The 21,110-nt window shown below is 38.2% G+C and overlaps 1 protein-coding gene across 3 annotated transcripts; it reads right to left on the bottom strand.

The window, feature by feature from the left end:
* Positions 1-754: 754 nt before the first annotated feature.
* Positions 755-17,691, bottom strand: C9orf72 (C9orf72-SMCR8 complex subunit). Of its 3 annotated transcripts, none has more exons than XM_076361861.1 (11): positions 17,621-17,691; positions 15,958-16,443; positions 12,824-12,883; positions 11,821-11,916; positions 11,099-11,163; positions 8,935-9,007; positions 5,455-5,571; positions 4,520-4,755; positions 3,952-4,009; positions 3,305-3,414; positions 755-3,222 (listed from the first exon to the last, which is right to left on the bottom strand). In XM_076361861.1, the coding sequence occupies exons 2-11, from the start codon at positions 16,399-16,401 to the stop codon at positions 3,036-3,038; spliced, it is 1,446 nt and encodes a 481-aa protein (XP_076217976.1). In that variant the 5' UTR covers positions 16,402-16,443; positions 17,621-17,691; the 3' UTR covers positions 755-3,035. The 3 variants fall into 3 exon arrangements, with proteins under 3 accessions (XP_076217976.1, XP_076217977.1, XP_076217978.1); XM_076361862.1 differs by lacking the exon at positions 17,621-17,691 and adding an exon at positions 17,473-17,594; XM_076361863.1 differs by lacking the exon at positions 12,824-12,883.
* Between the last annotated feature and the right edge of the window lie 3,419 nt (positions 17,692-21,110).

Below are 21,110 nucleotides of genomic sequence, written 5' to 3'. Positions count from 1 at the left end.
TTGGGCTGCTTTGTCTTTATCCTCCTACAGATAGGAGGACAGGAAGAGAAATCTTTCTAACACCTCTTCCCGGTAGAGAATGGAGTGTGGAAGTCCTGGTGCTCTGTATTGGTGTATCATACTGGTGGCTCAGGGATAAGAATGTTACCAAAATACCCGTTTTGCTCTGGAATAAAACTGACAGTACGATGTACTGATACATAGACTGGGAACATCCTCTGTGGTCCTAACAAGCAAGACATCCAGTGGATGTCTTTCTGTGCTACCTTTACAGGTATGCAAAGACCAGGAATCAAGATCAGGGAAAATGTGCTACTAAAAATGCTCTAAAACACTACTCCCCTTTCAAATCCAACTGGAAGAAATAAACTTGCCCTATTCTTTTAACTGTAAGGAACTAAAATCCTGAAGAAAGGTATTCACTGACTGCTCGATATACGGGAACTCCTTAAAACATTTCTAAATTCTCACATATGGGATTAAAATTTTTTAAAAGTAGAGGCTACATTCTTATTTGAGCACATCAGAGGCATAGCAAGCCACACTGGTCTCAGCTTGAAATGAGTAAGTCCTTACAGAAACAGAGGAACTAAGTAACATATTACTTCCTATCAATGACAGTCTATGTTTCACCATCTCAGCATAATTTTTAATTTAACAAGAAGGAAAAAGGTTTCTTCTTTATTTCAAAGGATAAAAGATAACGATTCTATCAGATACAGAACAGAAATTCTATGAAAAAAATCAGCAGCAATTAAAGTCAAAAATTGTGCATGAATTTTATTAGAATACTTTGTTTCCTGAGCAAGATTTACCACACAACATGCAGATGCATTTTATAATTTACTTCACGATACATTCTGCACTTGTGAGTTGTGCAACAAAAGTAGCAATTGAGAAAGTTTCCAGCTTTTAGTAATTTCAAAAAGTGACAGCATCTTCAGTAAACAAACAGAGCTTTACTAGTTACTAGTGTCAATGTTAAGTTTCCAATGCCTATCAAGCCAAAGTGATTAATTTGAGCAGCACATTTAAAGCTCTTTAGACTTCAACACAACTTCTACATTAGAAGTTTCAGCAGTGTTTATTACAATTTTTCACAATCTTAGACATGAGAGTAAAAACTTAGCACAATCAGGCTCTTTTCTAATGGATCAATTGATTAAAAACACAGAAGGAAATAATAATGGTAGGAAGACAAACAGAATCTCAGCACAAGTAACTTACAGCAGCATAATTCTGACAAATTCTTTTGATGAAGCGCTGAGCTCATTGCAAGAGTCCTACATACATGTAGCATAAAAACGGCTCAATGTGTAATTACTTATTCAACTGGGTAACGCTGATGACGTTCATTCACAAAAATGGTGTGCAGCTGGGGCTCAATTCCACATCTTTCAGAGGCTCTAAATATGTAATTGTGAATCTTTGTCTTTCAGGAAAGGTAAGGGAATTCTGGACATCTAAATAAAGGACTGTATTGCTTTTAAAATCTGAGTATCAGACATTTCAGGAAAAGTTCTGAATCTAACTTGTTAACCTTTATGCCTCCCTGCATGAAAGGGACACTAGAAAGCCATCTTGAAAACAGAAACCTGTTTGCCAAAGAGTGTTATAAACGATTTAATCAATAAAGCAACAGTGGCTTCTCCAATCACAAGTGCAGCTCTTTCACAATGAATATTGAGTTACGAGGTTACGCTAAAACATGACACAACTATATTCCTGTGTTTGTCCAAAAAGAGAAGAAATACAATAACACGCAGTACAGATGTACCAGTGATTTCAATGTAACACACACCAACCATGTGTCAAAACTCAAAAACATGGGTCTGGATTAACCTGACACCACATGCTACTGAGAAAGAAGGGTTGAGGCATACAAATAGAAAACGTGTTTTTATTTTCAAGCAAAGCAAAGCTGGAGATGTGCTAAGATGAACTAAGAAGATTGGCAAGATTATTGACTATAATTCACTTAGTAAAATGCCAATCACATTAGTTCATAGCTGTTCAGAGATTAGTTCAAATCTCTGAATTAAGGATTACTAAATGTATTAACAGCAATGTGAAAAAAAAATTATGGTTTTATCTTCTAGTTTGGCTATCACCTTGGTGTTCTTTGGGAAGGTCTAATACTTTAATCTGAACCTTATTCTAACTGACAATGGAAAAACCAGCAGCAGTTTACAGACAGAAAGACTGACAACTGCTGCTGAATGACACAAGTTTTCTGTTTTGTGTTTTGAAAGAGCTCAGTTACACTGGATCACTGAACAGGTCACTGCAGGATGGCCCAACAACCTGTGACAGAGTATCCTGGTTGGCACTTACATGCACAAAGCTGCTTAAATAATGAGCCAGTTCCCCCATGCAGAGTGCTGCTATTTAAGCTACTAATAGTCAACAGTTTGCACACAAGAATAGCACTTTGTAGTATATTAAAAATCCCAAATTAAATGCTCTAAATGAAGGAGCCAGTAGCGTTAAAAAGGGAGATGAGGGAAGACATATTTCAGATTTGTACCACATACACAACAACAAACGCTTCTAAAAACTCTTTGAAATTCTTGGAAGGCCCCTATTCCACAATCTCCCTGATTAGGGAGGACGTATGTATTGCTTTCTGTGGAAACACTAAAAATACTGACACGGCAGAACAGGGAAAAACTGACACACACCTGAAAGAAGTCTTTGGGGAAAGAAAATTAAAATGCTTCCCTTTATTGTACACCAAAACATGTTCAAATTTATCTACTAAGCCCGCATGGCAAAGGAACCTCTGGTAACATTTACTTTTACTGTTAAAAAAAAGCACACAGAAGAGATGGATTCATTAAAATCATGCTTGTCTAGCTAAGTTGATATTCCCTCTAACAAGACCCCTCCTGCTTCAGAAAGACTGTAGTGTTACTGTGCTCCTAATGATCCATCCTCAAACAGGTCAATGATTGTCACAAGTGTGGTGGTCACACTGACAGATTTCTTTTTGTGCCATGCAAGACTGCAATATTACACATTAGCAGTGGAGAACTTTAAAACGTCATGAGCATATCACGTTCTTGTACACTAGTGTAGAACGGCCTCCCAAAGATAAAGGAATGTAGACCTGGTTTAATCTTCTCAGCCAAAGCCATTATTATGTTAAGATCGCCCTCTGCTGTTAAATCAAGATCTATCTTTAAGCTACGAAGAGACTTAAAAGGTTTTTTTCCTTTTTGCCTGAAAGAAAATAAAAAAGGATATTGTAAAAAAGAACAGAGGAAGTTTCTCAAAGCCTGCTTTTTATTATCTGTTCACTTACGTGTCATCTTCTATGTATTTTATTAAAGTTAAGGCTTTTCTGTGAAGGACTAGCAGAAATTGTGCAAGGAAAGTACTCCTTAGAGACAAGCCAGGCTTCAGATGGAAGATCTGTTAAAAATTATAGCAGAAAATTAGGTAGACATGGAAACTCAAGAATCATTTTAAGAATGTGGAATATAAAGAAACCTTGCATACACATGTAACATATCCTTAATTATAGCAAAGCAGGCACATTAACAGCAGATTTGTAGATATGCTCAACAATCTTTCTTAGTTTTCTAGCTGCTCAGATGCAAAAAATTAAGCTGTTTTACAATTCTGTTTGGATAAAGTATTATTTTCCTTTTTAAAATGATCTGAAATTAAGCCCAGCCAGGTAGCTTTCTCAATACTGTAATTGTAGACACTGTTGCACAGCAATAGAAAATGTGCATTGTTTTTCATACGTAAGAAGGATTTTCAGTATTACACTAATACTACAAATTACACAAGTATTTTTCTCTAGTTATGCAGAGAAGAATCATAGCACTAGTATGAAAAAGAGCTACCAAGCCAACAAATTATCTATTAATGTTAAATTATCTGTTACTAAGGCTCAAAACACTGAACTTTAGCTCTTGTTCTTTCTGAAAAGGCAATGATTACCTGATCCAGGAAGGCTTTTACTAATGTATCTCGATGCAGGATATCTTGAAAGACATTTCTATAGAAAAGAAAGCAAACAAACATGTGAGGTAATGCCATGAAGGGACGCTAACCGTCCAGCAGTTGCACACAGCAATAGCACTACTGTTTACAATCTGGCAGAAATTAAAAGTGAATTCAAAATTCTAGTGAATTATAATCCTGCTATTTTTAAAGCTAATACAGAATCTTAATGCAAAACTTTCAGATGAAATGAACTAAATCCAGGAAAGCCATTGGGCCCTGTCAAATACACTTAGCTTTGTTATAGCCCTATTTAAACAGGCAACAAAATTAGCATAACATGGTCGTAAGTATCACTGAAAATGAATTTCAGTAATATTTAATGCAACAAAACTACTGATGGAACTGGTAAATTCCTCCAAAATGAATGCAACTACCAAAGCTGAAGGAGCTTCTTAAAAGCAAAAAAACCTCATGTACTCTATTAGAAAGTACACTCTGTATTACTTTACTCTCTTGTCCCAAAATCAAGTAACTTCGAGAGATGCGAGAAAGCAGTACATACAAATCAGGTGTGAAACTCTCATCTGTGTGGATAATATGATCTTGAGACATTTCTTCATCTGAATTAGCTCTCCAAAATGCTGTCAGCTCGGATCTCATATATCGTCGTTGGTTATAGATGTGTTCATGACAAGGGGGCATCTGCTTCACTGTATTGATATCTACATCTATATGTGTAGTAGGATATGGGGCATACATTACTTGACGGAAGGGCAACACAAAGCTTCCTGTTGCATCCTGTTTTAGTGAAAAAACATTATTCTTCTAGTTACTTTTTTAAACAAAGCTATATTGGAACAAAACAATATTAAAGCATCATGCCTAAATTTTAAATCCCATTTGTTTAGACATGTTTTGTTTGAGAGAACTGGTGGTTGCAGCCCAGCAAAAAGTCCTTCGTACTGGATGATTCCCTTAATATAACAGTGAAAACAGGTACTGAGGTAACCTGTGTATTACAGTATTGCATCATCTGGTTCATGAGCCCATTAACATTACAGTATTATATTTATCTGGTAAGTTTAGACTGCTCATTAGAGCAGAAGCATTATTTTTCTATTCATCTTCACCCATTGCTACAGCCCTTTTACAATACTTGGAAACTGTAGGACTGATGGACTGTTCTTTTTTGGTTTTGGTACAACACAAAAACTTAATGCCTTTTAGGATTCCAGCCCCTGGTAGGCAAAAGACTATTATTATTGTACCTCAAAGCATAGGAACAATTCTGGACAATACTCAAGAAATAGATGTTGCAGAGAAAAGACTGGCTTGCAATTTTAACGTGCAAATAGTTACAAGGAAAGTTATAGTGCCAGAAAGGAATCAAGGGAAGATGAGGTATTTCTTTGAACATGAATGTGTTCATGTTCATGACCATACATTGAAGAATATTCTTAAACTACAGAAGAATAGAACTTTCCTAAGCGTACTTACTTTGAGTAAGCCTTGAACAAAAAGTCCTGACTCATATTTGAAAGACGACTCACTTCTACAGAGTCTGGAACACTTCCGTTCTGACGGCGTAAGAAACAGACACAACGTTCTCACAATCTGCATTAAAAAGAACAGTCTTGAAAAACATGGAAATGTAAGGAATGAACCGATCTTCAAATGCAATTTCTGACTAGAATGTACTAGGCATTTCAAATGATGAACAAAAAAGTTCATCATGCTTATTAGAAAAGCCAAAACTTTACCAAGGTCACAGAATAGTGACATGCTTAAATTATTAAGCTGTAAGCCAACTCCTTGTCAAATGAAGAAAAAATCCAACACTTTTTGGCAAAATTTGGTTTTTAGCCAACTATGTAGAACAAATCACTTTTGCCTTCTGCTACCTCTTCCTATTACATAAACATGAGTTACTGCGATTACTATCCTAGCCTTTTAAGCCTCTTATTTTATTCATTCCATATTGAAACATCAGCGATTGTCTCCAATCAGGCATAGTCAATTTCCTATATAAGCATCCATGCTTATTTCCTCAGTAATTTCCTCAAACTCTCCATTAAAAGCAACAAAGGTACTTCATTATCCATTTTCAAACTCCTGTGCTGCAACAGCTACAAGTAATCATCTCCAAATACAGGATGTATTCCATTCTGCTGATCTTTCAGTCTTAACCTGCGGTGTCCTACCTGTGTCTGTAAGGTGTTTGAGAAGGCTCTATTCTTGCACAGTGTGTTTATGCAGTACCTAAAAGAATGACAACCTAGTTTCTGACTAATGCTTTTTGACACTTCAGCAAGACGCAATAGGTGTTTTTTTTACTTTAAGAAAAGCTAAAGTATGCCATAAAGAAAACAATTACTTCAGAACAATTACACCGTGACACAAAGAGCACACTGCTGATAAGAACCTGCGCAGAATTTATGAATTTTACCCTGGAAGTATCTTGAGACTCACATTCTTCCAGACTGTTTTTTTCCTATAGTGCCTAGCTTATCAATACATTATTTTACACACTCATAACTATTTAGACCTTAAAGCCTTTTAATTAATTATTTTATGAGCTATAAACTTTAAGCTTTTTATAACCACTTAAGCCTTCAACATTTCCTCTATTATGCTAACTTAATCATGTGCAGATCTTACATCCCTGAAACAATACACATTAACTGTGGTTAGCTGATTTCAGCTAAGAACTGACAACTTTCTTTTCTGTGGTTCCCCTGTTGCTTGTGATTATTTTTAATTTGAGTATCAGCATTTACTGTTCATTTGATCAGAGGTGCTCTGCCGTCACTGCCAATACACACAAAACAATGCATTCTCCCCCCAATTTTTATAAAGCATCACGAACTGCTTATCTCAAAACACAGGTTTACTAAAGGTGCCTTGAATTTTTTAAAAAGACGACTGTCATATTTCACTGCAGCAAGGAGCACGACATACTGTAAAATACATAATATATAATATGTATAGCCTACAATTAATATATAATATATTCAGCAGGCCCACTGTTCTTAATCTTTATTTCACATTGAAGCAATACACACAGATACATACATAGATATATCAAAAAGGGCATCAACATCGAGAATTAAAATGAGTTTTTCCTCAAAAAAGAAGGTTTCAGTGCTACAAAATAAACCAGAGCTGAATAATTAGTACATCACAATTAAAAACATAATCAGACAGAAAAGCCCTATATACAAAAACATTCCCTATCAGAAAACGAAGTTATCTGAACATACCGCTTCTCCACGTATACCACTGTAGGACCTTTGTCATGGCCTCAGGACATGGGACTATTGTTATTGCATGGTCCAGAGGCCTCAGTGTAAACTGAAAACTTATAATGCTACACAACTACACAGAACCTTACCCTCACAGCAGTACTGGTATACTCATTAAGTGCAGTGGCACCTAATACCTGAAGGCTCTAGGACTGCACACTTTTATGAAACCCTTCTTTTCATTCCCAATTGCAGGGATATTCTGAATCAAAGAGGTTTATTAAAGGACTCAGCTGTGAATGTAGAGAGGCAATTGATTTAGTGAAATACATTTTCTCACAAAGAAAACAACATTTTCTTCATCATTTGTCTCTGAATATCCTAACTGAAAATTAATGTCAGTGTTTTTATTAGAAGGGATGGAGTAACACCCTAATTGAATGCAAGTCAAAGGGAAATCTCTCTGAACAAAATGCTGATACATTGCACTACGCTAAAAAGAAATATGCTTTTAAGAAATATTTCAATGGACAGTAAACAGAAGTGTATCTCTTCCAGGAACTGCTTTCAATTTATCTGAAACTAGCATTTTGGTATAATCAAAAAGCTGTATACAAAAAAAGTACTTGGAGAATTCTGAATAAGGAAAACATCCTCATGTGATTTTTCCTTCACATACTGGGTGAGCTTAAAATAAGCATCAAGAAACTCTCCATTTACACCAGAATATTAGAGGAAAAGCAGTGCAGGTGATAGTTTCATATTGGTTCAAATTAAATATTTCATAACAAGCTTACAAGAGTTAATAACAGTATGGGAAAAAAATGTCTACCACAAAAATGTGATTATTTTTTGTTCTGAAATGACACCTTCCAAGAGTGACCTTTTTTCCTCCCAAATAGACCATAATGATGTATACGCTTTTCCCCGTTAAGAGGTACAGCTAATGCTGCTTATTGTTTCTAGACCTGAAAGCTCCTAAACATCATCCCTACTGATGTGCTCCAGCAAGCATGACACACTGAGTATTTTGTTGTTATAGGACTCAGTTTTAGGGGTTTGTATCTGTACTTTGCCTCTTTCTGGTTCTTCTGGAAAGCTGAGTCAAACCTGATTTAAGAACTACCAGTTAAACTGTAGGCTTATTTACCAATTAATTTTTAAACAGACTGGAGATGAAGTCAACAAACACAGCTATGAAGAAAAAAATGCTGGAATTGCTGGAATGGTTTAAGGTCCTAGTAAGCTCGCCTGCGTGTGTGACTACAGACTCAACAGCTTTGAGGTTCCATGAAACACAAGCAGTTCATGATGCAGAAGTACATTTATTCCCCAGCGTAAGAGAAATTATGCAGATACTAATTTCTTAAGAGTACATGGACAATGCCCATTGACATAGCTGAACTGGGCAAGCCAGTTCAGACCTCTTCAATTTGTACATTTTAGCTAACAAACCTAATTTTAAAAGCTCAGACTCATTTACTACTGGTTTATATACAGTAACAATTAAATAAAATGAATTGGTTTTCTTATAGTTGCCAGAATACAACTGATAAGGCAATTTTCAGGCAGAATTATCAACTGCTAGACCGATCAGCTGAAGTAAGATAACCAGACAACAGTATTCCTTCTTTCTTCAACCTCAAGTATGTTTATAGATAAACCTTGTTCCAAATAACACACTAACATTGCTAACAATCAGCATTTAAGTTTGGTGTATTAGAAAGTGCACTACCTTATTCACTTTTTCTGCACTGCTTCCTACAACTACAGAACAACCACAGGTCTGCAGGTGTGAACTAATTGCACTGCAAATAAAAACAAACATAGGTTAATACGTTTAATCAGACTTTTCAAATAAAACAATTATCATCTTCACAAGAAGAATGAAGTGCTCCTAGTATAAATATAGGCCCATACCTATAGGCCCATACCCATACGACCTCACACAGCTGTGTAGGTTACTGCTGAAATCCAAAAGTTTGACAGTATCTACATTTTCAGTTTGATGAATAAAAAGACTGTCACTCAGAACCTCCAAACACCAGTTACAGAGCAAACAAAAACTGTCTACTGCTACTATCTAACTGTATTACACAATCTGTATAAAATAATTAATCTAAAGTAACAGAAGACATATTAATAATGAAGGATTTGAAAGCATCTTGAAAGAAGATTATTCCATGGTTGTCGTCATTTACTGGAACTGTGGATCAGAAGCCAGTTTTGGGACACTTGGCAGGTAAACTGTTCTACTCTTGGTAACTACATGGGCAAGAGCATGTCGCAAGCTTGAGTCCCTCAGAATACAGACAGGCATGCTGGAAGTTGAGTGATCTGGTCTTGTGAGTTGCCAGCAGCACAGATCTGATTTAGTTTATCTTAAGTTTGGAGGCTGCAGTAAATATACCTGGACTAAACTTCTGTTGAGGTTTCTTATCCTCATCCTCCCTTCCCCCCTGCACTTTCTCAAACCAACACCTGGCCCACAGATTCAAAAAGTCTAGACACCCTAGAAAGTCTAGATACTATTAAAAATTTTTGTCCCATATCCGTGAATACACAAAAGTGCGTTTATGCTATCTTACTGAAGGATGCATTGTATGTGATTAACCAGTTCTAATAAACACCCCTAATTGACAATGACTGTAATAGCTACACTTAGACTCTGAAATCCTACAGGTGGACTTTATAGTGGACCTGCTACTATTTATCTTATCAAGTATATTCTAAGAGTTAAATTTAAGGCCATCTGCATACTTAGGAATTCTTCCTTTGGGGCAGAAATAGATGTTCAGTTTCATTTAGAAATTACTAAGAAAGCTGGTTGCTTATTTTAGAGGTTGGTATTGTTGGTATGGGCAGTTTATTTAGTTTAATCAAATTTTTATTCAATGACAAGTATAAATAAATCCATACAACATTATATTTAAGACTTGAAATCTAAACCTAGGCGAGCTGATAAGCTTTGCAGATAAGCTAAAAAGCAGGCATTTGGACCCTTCACACAAACGGCCAAGTTATTCTTTTTTTTTTCAGGACAAAATTTCCAGGGAGAAGTAGCAAGAAGAGCTAACTGACACCCTACAGTCTACTACCTGCCCAATAAATCTCCATCTGGTATGAGAACAGCTCATCATTGTAGGATCAATGGCTCTAGTCGTTCACAATAATCCATTCCATGATATTCACTTAATTATTTCCCAAATCCTCTATGGAACTAAATACTACATTATTGTGAAGAATTAGTTAATTTAACACATGAATTTCTGTAGTACTGAAAGTGTATGTGACTGTATAAATAGATGGCACTAAGCACTACATAAATGAATGCAGTTACACCAGAGATGTTCTGAAAGGTAACAGAACATCAGTTAAAATCTATGAAATATGCTTTCCCGCAGGAAGAGGCCAAGTTGCTCTCAAGTGCAACTACTTCCACTTATACATTAAAAACAGGGGGAAAAAGAAAAACACGCAATTTAGTAATAAGCGTTCCATATGCCATATCATTAATGACACTTATTCATCATTTATGCAGTAAACACAACCCAGTTTTTTAGGTATTTCATAAAAATGTAAGACTTTGACTTATATCCTGATAAAATTAAATGTAAGTATCAAAGAAAAATTACATTTGATAGGGATTCTATTATCAAGCAAATGACTCTGTGACAACACAGTCTATAGAGGTACAGCTATTAACCCAGAGCCATTCTTCTAAAAAGACAGCAACTTCTACTGCATTTTAGACAAAAATCTCAAAAAGCCAAATACATGTCATCTTCCCCCTTTCTAATCTGATACATGTTCACATGCACATACAGGCAGTTAAATATATATGCACACACAAGTTTAAACCATTTTACTACAGCATAAATCAAAACTGAGATTCATACTTGAGGAGAAAGCCTTCATGGCAACTATCCCCAATGTCGTCATCGTTTAGCACTGTGTCACTTATCTGAAATGCAAGTAAATATAAACAAAGGTTAGACAAGGATCTGCAACACCTTCCAATTAATTGATTTTTGGTTTTAATGATAGGTGAAAACTGTTTGGGAACTGTTTACGCTAAGCTGTTAAGACTGCCCAAAAAAGCACCCCCTTAAAAAGACCTTCTGACTTCAGCCAAAGCATTTTGAAAATGAGAAAGTCACTTGATTATTAAATGTTCTTCACAAGTCAGATTCCTCCCAGGTTTTTTTCTATAACCTTGTCCAGAATACTTTAAATTAGTGCATGTGAGACCACTTTGACTTCTTCCATGAGAACATTAAACCACACTGAAACAGGTATTAACATTAAAACCATTTACGTCCCCATTCATTTTGTTTTGCATCAAATAGCCTTTCCACTCCACTCTTAAAAATGGTATCATCCTATGCAGTCAATTTTGTTAAGTGCTGACCATAAAAACCACTGCTAGTACTGTTATATTTACTGAACTAAAACAGTTACGTTAAACCATTCCCTACACCACTTAGGAGAACCTGATGTGAAACAACTGAAGAGTACAAGAATTTATGACAACTGTGGGGTTTTGTCTGCCAAAAAGAGTACCAAACCAGAGTGCCAAAGCCACTTTTTTATTCACAATGCAAACAACACAAGGACTTACATCTATTTCTTCCGGAACACTGTGTGATTTCATAGATGAAAGGAGTTCCATTACAGGAATGACTTCTCCTGTCAGCATTGGAATGATGCTCTGGCCCTGCACAATAAATAAAATGCTTGAAGTAAAAGCACATTTTGCAGTATTAGAAGTTACTACTAACATGAACTTGCAATATTACATGCAAAACATCTTTAACTTCCTAGTGTTTGGAAGCGTGGTATGAGCGGAAGTTGATGCATAGACTTCTTGGGCTTTACTCATCAATAATTATGAACTGGAAACATACATTTTGCTTCTCAACGTCATGTCTTAAAATGTATTTCCAGGGTCCTATGCCAATTTTCACAATCCATTTGATTGGCCTAGACAAGAAGTATTTGGAGTGAGATAATTTGATCGTATCATATTATGTGCAATTACTGTTAAGCATTTTAGATCAAAGTCTGATATTTTAACAATGACAGGAAACCAAAACCAGGCATATTAGTTATTAACATACAAAATTACTATCTGATTTATCTATCACAAGAAACTGAAGCCACAATTTCATTTTTACAAGTTTCAGGAATCGAATTCTTTTCACTGTCTTATCCATTAGGTCTCCAACCACATTCCAACATGACAGACTCCGTACGTCTCTGTAACTCGAAAAAGTAACGACCTAGTGAAAAACCATCCTTGACAGGAGGCGAGCATGAATCTATGGAAGCTACTACCTTTACAGAGCTTCAAGTTCAAGTAAATGACTTTCCTTTTCTGAAAGGTAATATTCTTCATAGATTTCCACTTTACCCATAAAGTGATGAAATATATTTTCCTTCAACTTGTTCACAGCTTCCATCATCCTATCTTCAGAAACTTTGCCTCCTGTGCATGGTAGGTCATCAGCCAGTCCAAAGTATCTTCCTGGATCCCAAAAATAAGAAGCAGCACCAACTTCTACCAGATGCAGTCAAATAGTTTTGTGATGGTGTGCCATACGCATCAACCAGATGGCCCTTACCTGATCCTCCATTCTCTCCGTGCCTTCCAAGACAATCTTCTGGAAATGTTCTTGCCTCTCCTGAGCAAGAGAAGCAGTTAAATATAAACGCTCTGGTATTTTTTTATATATGTATGCACACAACAGTCAAATGGTACAGTTTCTTCCCTGTGGAGTCATGCTTCTTAGATTCAAATTTCGATGTTCAAGTCTTTTTTCTTTTACAGAGTTGACATTAGCGGGAAGTGATGTCATTTTAAACAGATCAATGCTCCCTGCTCTTCCCCCCACCAAACCTCTCACATGCTTGGGCAGGAGTAGCAGGAAAGGGAGGGTGTGATGGCAATGACAAAACATTTAGTTTCTTCATTACAGATCAAGAAAATGCCAAATGATCAGATTATGGTGCAGAATTCCACTTTATGTATGGGCTTTTATTTTCAAATGGATACGGTACAGGCTGATGGTTCCTGAGGCGGCAAGAGAAAAATGAGATCTCCAGAATGAGAAAAATTATTTGTTTGGGGAGGGTAGGAAAAACAGGACTTTTTTTTTCCCCACATCTTGAGACACTGACAAGTCTTCAAAACATTGTTTTATAACCAAGTACAGGAGACATGAAACCTCAAAATACACAAAACACAATGTACAAGAGTGGACAAAGTTCTCAAAACAGACTCAGCAGCAGCTGACTAGCGAACTGCATTCAAAATGCAACTTACAACGGAATCAAGTTATTATTCACAAAGAAAATTCGGCATTAGTCACTGGAACAATCAACACAATATGCAAAAAATGGAAGATGCTGCGAGAACTAATGATATCTTTTGCTAGATGCTGACAGGTTATTGCATTTTTATTGGTTACTCATTAGCTTCCTATGACTGAACTACTCAAAGTTGATCAACTTCCGAGTGGGAAAAGAGTTTACATAACTTTTTTTGAACAGATGAATAGGGAACAAGCTACAGTAACTTGCCCTAGAACAGTAATAAAACTTGTCTAACCATCTAGAAGAAGCATCTGTGAAAAACAAAACTGGAACGAGGCAGATTCCTTTGGGAGACCTCCATCCTTGAGTTCAGTGTCAGTGAAGTAAGACATCCTTGACAGTGAAGATCCTTTGCTTTAAAAGAAGTCAGTCTTCATGAAGATAAGGCTGAACAAATGGTGTAAGCCACTTCTTTTCAGAGATATAGCTGCTCAAAATTATTAGACAAACATCTGGAACATAAAATTGAAGTAGATAAAAGGGGTTTCTAATCCCATATAGACAACTTGCTTGGAGTCGCTTGTCTTTCTTTCTCAGTCTGAACACTGTTACGTGTTTCTCCTAGTCCTTGAGTTCAGAAGGTTTCTTCTCTTCTAAAGCCTAGCTGGAACTGTTGTCCGGCTCTACACAGAACCCATGAAGAGCTGATAATGACAACCATTAGAAATTCCAGAACAGATACATAGCTCCTTTCAGATATGACTTCAACATTTTTTGTTCTGTGGTAGCCATAGTTGCTGAATTGCCTCAAAACGCAAATTACAAAATAAGCCTGTTTTAATTCAATATTTTCATTCTACAATGCATGCCTAAATTTTAATCTACATTTTCAAAGCAGTTTTCTCTCTTCTATGCAAGGCTGCAGAACTGCAGATATATGCAGGGATCTTTAATCTTCCTCAAAAAAAAAAAAAAAAAAAAGAAAAAAGAAAAGAAAGACAATAAATGTCTATTTCAGAATGTATCACTGCCTCAGCTAATCCAGTTGACCTATCTGCTTCAAGAACATCTGAAAAAGAATGAAGAACTTAATGACTAATTTCTGAGGAAACTAGTAGAAAACATTTTTTTGTCATTCTCAATGCCACTTGAAGGCTGTTTCTACCGTGGAACCATACTGATATGTATCAACGTCCAAAAAGAGAGAAGACGAACTATAGTTAAGAATGATGGACAATTCTTATTTAACCACTCGCATTAAAAGTCAGTACAGAGGACACTAAATGACAGAGAAGCAATGTAATCAAGAACATGAGATAGCATTCATTTACGTCAAAAGCACTAACACTCAGCAGGCTTTTAGAAGGCTAGATTAGGAATGAAATACTTGTTTTTCTACTATGCTGAAAATGAACTTCATGTCCTATCCTTCCTCTGAATAATAAACCCCAGAAGTATCAAGAGCCAATGTGACTGAAAACACTGCCAGCCATCATCAGGCAATATATTAAAAATCAATGGAGTTTGTTTGTGTAGCAAAAAGGAAACACCACCACAAAAATTAACACCAGCTTATTATTTCTGGAATCTTAATTAGTTCAGATAAGAACACTCAAAAGGAAGTTTAAAGTATGTTGACTAGAGGTCTCAAAACAGAAGAGGAACAAAAACTTTATCAGACAAACATGCATCACCATACACATTACAGCTGACATGCAATCTACTGCTCTAAGACAACTTGTACTTCATGAAGACGACAGAGATTTAATTTTTATTATTAGAATGTTATTTATTTTAAACAAAAATACATAACAATTTTCACTTAATAAGGAAATATCCATAAAGTACCCAAAGGTAAGAGTTGCAATTCTTCAGAAAAATTTAGCATGTTTTCCCTTTTGAATTTCAAAAGTAGAAATATTTGGACTAAAGTAGATGTATTTTCGTGGTTCTCCCATTAGTTTTACACAATTTAACACCTGCCTAACTGTTCATTGATACCCTTTTTTTAAACAATAAAACTGTAGCAACGACAACATTAATTGTATCAGTTCCCTTTTCTGGACCTCAATAGTGAAAACAATGATTTGAAACACACTAAATTTACAATTCTACCTAGTTTAAATACACTAATTAACACAGTTAAAAGCAACAATTTATATCAGAGAGATGAAAAACTCTACAGGATACCTATTTCACCTAGACAGCCTGGTACAGGTTATATAATATTACCAGGATAAATCATGTGGCTAAAAACCCCAGCCTTGAATTTGCTGACATATTTTTAACTTTCAACCTTCAAAATTGTATACATGTAGGGAGGTCAGCCTCCTCTGAGTTTTTGTGTCTGGATTGCAACATAACAGGTGTCACAGAATCTTAATTCTGGCTTTTGCTCAAGACAACTTGGACAACTGTTTTTAGTAATGAACAATAAACCTACCTTATGCATCCATATTCTTCCTTTCCTTATAATATGTGTTAACCTATCCACGCACACTCTGTGAAGCGGCAGGTAGAAGCCAAGTTCACTTTGTGGAAGTATAATTGATAGTCCATATGTGCTTCTGTCTCCATTCCAGTTTCCATCAAAGATTAATGACACAATGATTACCCTTTTTTCTGCCAAGACAAAGAACTTCACATCTATTGCACCGCTTTCTGCATTCCGAAGTATTTCTCCATTCAGGGTGTGGTTAGCAAGGAAAGTTATTTCACCATCACTGAGAAGTACCTGTTCTGTCTTTGGGGCCCAGATATGCCGCACTCGGGGGCCAAGAATATTGTCCCAGTAAGCAAAAGTGGCAGCTAATAAAGGTGACTCGCCATTCAAAGAGATCTCTGTTTTAGCAACTGCAGGAGACGGTGGTGGACAAAGAGCTGACATGCCTGCTTCCTCTCTCACGTATAACTGAAATGTTTACATTACCTTAAAAAAAGTTTTCACAGAAAAAAAAAAAAATTAGAGCAGCACTTATTATTATCTCATCTTCTTTTGTTTCCAAATAAGACTTCAAGAGACAACCTGACTTCTACCTCTGAGATTTCATTGTAGACTTCAATCAAGAAGGAAGTGTATATACATACCTTCCGCATAACGAAGTGGTACGCTTTACAAATGTGAGTCAGACCTCAAATACCCTTTACTCACCATACAAGTATGATGAGCCTGCACAACATTCAACTTGTGTAAGAAAACTGACATAAGATAAATATATCCTTTACATCATTGGTGACATGCAGGGTGTTGCAATACAAGACAAATGCTCAGCATTTTATAGAATGTATTGATGGAAAATTCTTCATATTGTGTAGACACAAATCCTTAAACATTTTCCCTAGGCGTTTCCAAAAACTCTACAGCTTCCCCATTTTGATGGGGCTGCAGAACATAACAGGAAGTTTCACCTTCCCTAAAAGTTATGCCAGAGTCACAGGAAGACATTAAATAAAAAAGTTTTACAAACAAATTCAACCCAAGATGGAAAACTGTAAAAGCTAAAATGCATTTATCTCGACGAAACTTCACATGACCAGAACTCAGCTTTCCTCTCCTCTCTGCCTGCAGCACTCCACATGATAACAGAGGGGAACCACCCCCCAGTATCAAAGGAGCAGTGACACCCAACTCACTGACACAGCTGTAACTCGCCAGACCGCTGGCACCATTTCGTTTCAGGTATGTGAACATTTTTTTCCTTGTGAGTGTCCCTAATAAGATCGTCCAGGTGCATTTCCTCACAGCAGGAAGGTAAAGCACCTTTCTCTCCGGCTACTTCTCAGGCTGACTGACCAACACTAGGCCGTCCCCTGCCAGCCGGTGACCAGCCTGGATGGCAGCAGGGAAGCCGAAGCCATCTGAGGCTCTAAATGTGCCTTCACGGTTTTCAGGGAAGACGAAAGCGTCAGTCACCCCTGCCTCCTTACGCTCATGGGCTGACCAGACACTTCCTCTCACCACAGCCTTTCCAGAAAATCCAGCCACCGCCGGCCAAGGCAGCTGCGGCACACGACGACCGACCGGAGGCTGATCCACCGCGCTCCCAGCCGGGATCAGGCCCGTTTCGCACCCTCCAGGTCTGGTCTGAACTTCGGAAAGGACCCACCTCTCGGGGAGGCGGTTGGGAGGCGAGCTACGAGGCCCAGCTCCTTGCCTCCGCCAACCGGAGGGGACGACGACAGCCCCCCCCGGGGCCGAAAGCGCAACACCCCCCACAGCCCCGCCGCCCCAGCCCCGCGCACGCCTCACCTGCGCAGCAGCCGCCGCCCCGCGCATGCGCCCGCCCCCTTCCCGCCTGCCCACACAGCAGCGGGCCTCAGCAGCGCTCCCGCGCAGGCGCGTCACCGCCCCTCGCCGGCGGGCGGCGGGAGCGGGCGGTGCCGGCGGCAGGCGCTGCCTGCGGAGCTCGGCGGGCGGGTAGCCGAGCTGCCCGAGTGCGGGCCGGAGCCGCGGCCGGGGGCGGGGCTGTGTTGACTGATGGCAGCGGCAGCAGCAGCAGGGAGGCGGTGTTACCTCACGCCTGTCGGGCGGCGGAGGAAAAGCGGCGGCCGGCGGCGCGGCCTGCACAGAAACGTCTCGGTGCGGTGGCAGCTGCCTCCGCCGCGGCGGCGGGGAGAGCAGTGCGGTGCGCCCTGGGAAGAGTAGCGCATGTAAGCCAGGTCACTGTGGGAGTGAACAACCCCAAACCCGCCCCAGGGCTGGCACGAAAACCAAGTGCAGCTTGTGAAGGAAGCCGGAAGAAGCCCCATCTGTGGGTAGCTGGGGAAACTGCGTTGTGCCAGGTGCATCGTTGTATGGAGGGGCTTTTAAGCTTAAAATAGCGGCAGAATTTGCTTAGTATCCAAACATACTGTATGCAAAACAGTGAAAACGTTCTTGTTTAAGCTTCATTTAGTTTTACAGGTATATGGCAAGTACCTTTACTTCCTGTTACTTCTGCAATCCAGTCTGGATGAAAATCACCGTAGTCACTTAGATGTAAGAGGCATTTATTTTTTTACAGCCTAAAAAGGAAAAAGACCCCTCTGATGTAACGACACAGCTGTAGTTCTTCATGTGCCCTCACCTCTGCTGTACCCTGAGGAGTTGTGTCTTAAGCAGCTTGAACAGGCCCATACAGAAGTCTTAGCAGGGCACAACAGACCTGACGTGTGATTTTTTTTTTTTTATTTGAGTCATACCCTCCGAATTTAACCACAAAAATCGCCCTCCTCAAAATGCCTTTAATGTTAGGCAATTGAATAGCTTCACATTGAAAAATGTAGTCTTCAGCCAGCTAAAATTTGCCTTTTAGATAACTTTTATTAATGATTTTTAAAACGAATGCCAAACATGAGATGACTGATGTCTCTGTATTGGTTTGTAGTTTTAGCTTCTGAGAAGCAGAGCTCCAATAAAAGTAAATGACGACACAATATGTGACAATTATACAAGAGCTTGGAGGATCAGTGGAATTAAACTCTAGTTTTAAAAGTTGATGATACTTAATTTGCTGAATTCAAAGATGAGGCATCAAACTCAGTGGAATTTCACTACTTACCTCTTGTCTAAATGTAAATCTATGCAGTTTATAAAAAAACCCATGTTTTCTGCATTTAGTTTACATGTGAACAGTGAAGATGAGTGTAAACTGCTGCTCGTGGTTGTAGACACTAAGCTCTACAGTGAGAAAAGTGCATTGATATTAGATAAGTAATGGTGTAGGAAAAGTGGGCTTCAGGGATGGGGAAGTAGAGTTTATCTTTATTTTGGCACTGAATTGTCATGTAGCCTTGCATAAGACACTTGGTATGGCTGCATCAATTTTCCCATTAGAAAGTCCTTTGAGAATTCTACGTTTAAAAGCAAATCACCATGTTATATGCAAAGAAATATTAACATGAATTGCAAATCCTTTCTTTTTTCTTGAAGTAATAGGTGACTGTAATTGCCGCAGTGGTATTACTGGCAGAGTGAAATTTCTGCCTGTTGTAGCAATATTGATCGTTGTCTTTATCAGTTTTTCCTACTTTTTTCAGGCAGAGGAGAGAGTAACAATCCCATTGCATATGATTTGAAGAGACTAACAATATTGCTGTAGGTGCCTTTTGTGGACACATCAGAGAAGTGGTGACAGGCTGCAGTCTAAGCAGATTTTTTTCCCCTGACAGAGAATACATCTGGCTATGAAGCCTAATGCTGCACATCTGCAAAGAAATTAATTAGAGAGTGTGAAACACAGAGAAGATGAAAATGAGCTCAGGCTCTGAGCACAAGCAAAAAAAAAATTCAGTTTTATTTATTTATGTTTTTAGTGTGGCATCCTGAATCATCATCATGACTGATGTCATGCTTTAAAATAAGGGAGTACATAGGCAAAAAGGGAAAGGGATGAAATGAAATAGAGTGGAATTCAGCTGCCTAGCCTGGTGGAGAAAGGCCATGGAAACACAAGGTACTACCTAGCTACCCTGCTGCACTGAAACCATGCATGCACTCAGGCCAATGCAAGTTTGTACCACTGCAAAAAACTGATCTTGAAGAAAGCCAATTTCACAGTAGTAAAATAATGTTTTTCAGCCAGATCAGATTGCCGCAAAATTAATAACACAAGGTAAAAGAGATCGAATGGGAAAGGTTGGTTGAGGTTGCAAGAAGCAGGAACACTTGGTGGTGGTGCAGAAATCAGTGCTGAGATTACGCTTTATGCCTTTATAAGCAACATAAAGCCAGATTTAGCTCTAGAAAAAACGAAGCTTGCACTCCCCTATCCCCAGCTATTCATTCCTACAACAGGGGAAAGATGGGACTTTCCGCAGTCTCTCTGGTTGATGGTTTAAGGCTGTAGTTTCACATCCGTGTTAAAATCAGTGAAGTACGCTTGCACTGTTACTGTCATGTTTATGGAGTCTCTTGTTACTAGTTTTAACTTGTTCTTAGAAATGCTGGCTTTAGTAAGTGCTAGGGCCCATGCAATTTAATTTCATACAACTTCTAGTATTGATTCTAGCTGCATCCCACCAGTTGTTTGTATCTGAGTGGTGCTATCCCAGGCTGCTGTTATCGTCATGTTAATACTTCACAGATCACTAAATGCACAGACATGGCAGTGTAGGGACCTGTTAATTACTGTGACAGAAAGCAGCCTGCAATTCTAGAGCCACTCAGTGGAAATTAATAATTTTCAAATGGAAGTTAAGGATCCAGGATTTTGGAGCACTGAGGTACTTTATTCTAAGAGGACTCCCATGACTTTTCTTTTTTTTCCTGATCCTTTTACACATGGAAAGGGTGATTTGATCTCTTAAAGAAAAGTATTATATCTCTTCAAGCCCACATGACAATGGTAAAATTATAACAAAAGATCTATGTAAATGGATGGTGGGAGGCAGAATATACGTGGCTAAAGAGCTTTCAGAAAATAGCTGCTTTGGAGCTCAGGAAACACTAGGCTTCCTCTGTCTGGACAGATGCCCCTAAATTTTAACAGCAGTTCAGCTTTGTACAGGTTGGATAGACAGACTGTGGATTTAGGCAGTAAAGATAATTAACTCTTGCTTGGCTGCTGAAATCACACTGTCAGTTCCTCTTGAGCTGCCACAAATACAAAAAATGGA

This window comes from Aptenodytes patagonicus, chromosome Z (genome assembly GCF_965638725.1).
Source record: "Aptenodytes patagonicus chromosome Z, bAptPat1.pri.cur, whole genome shotgun sequence".
Lineage (NCBI taxonomy): Eukaryota > Metazoa > Chordata > Aves > Sphenisciformes > Spheniscidae > Aptenodytes > Aptenodytes patagonicus.
The sequence above is the reverse complement of the archived record's forward strand: the minus strand, read 5'-3'. Positions and strand labels throughout refer to the sequence as shown.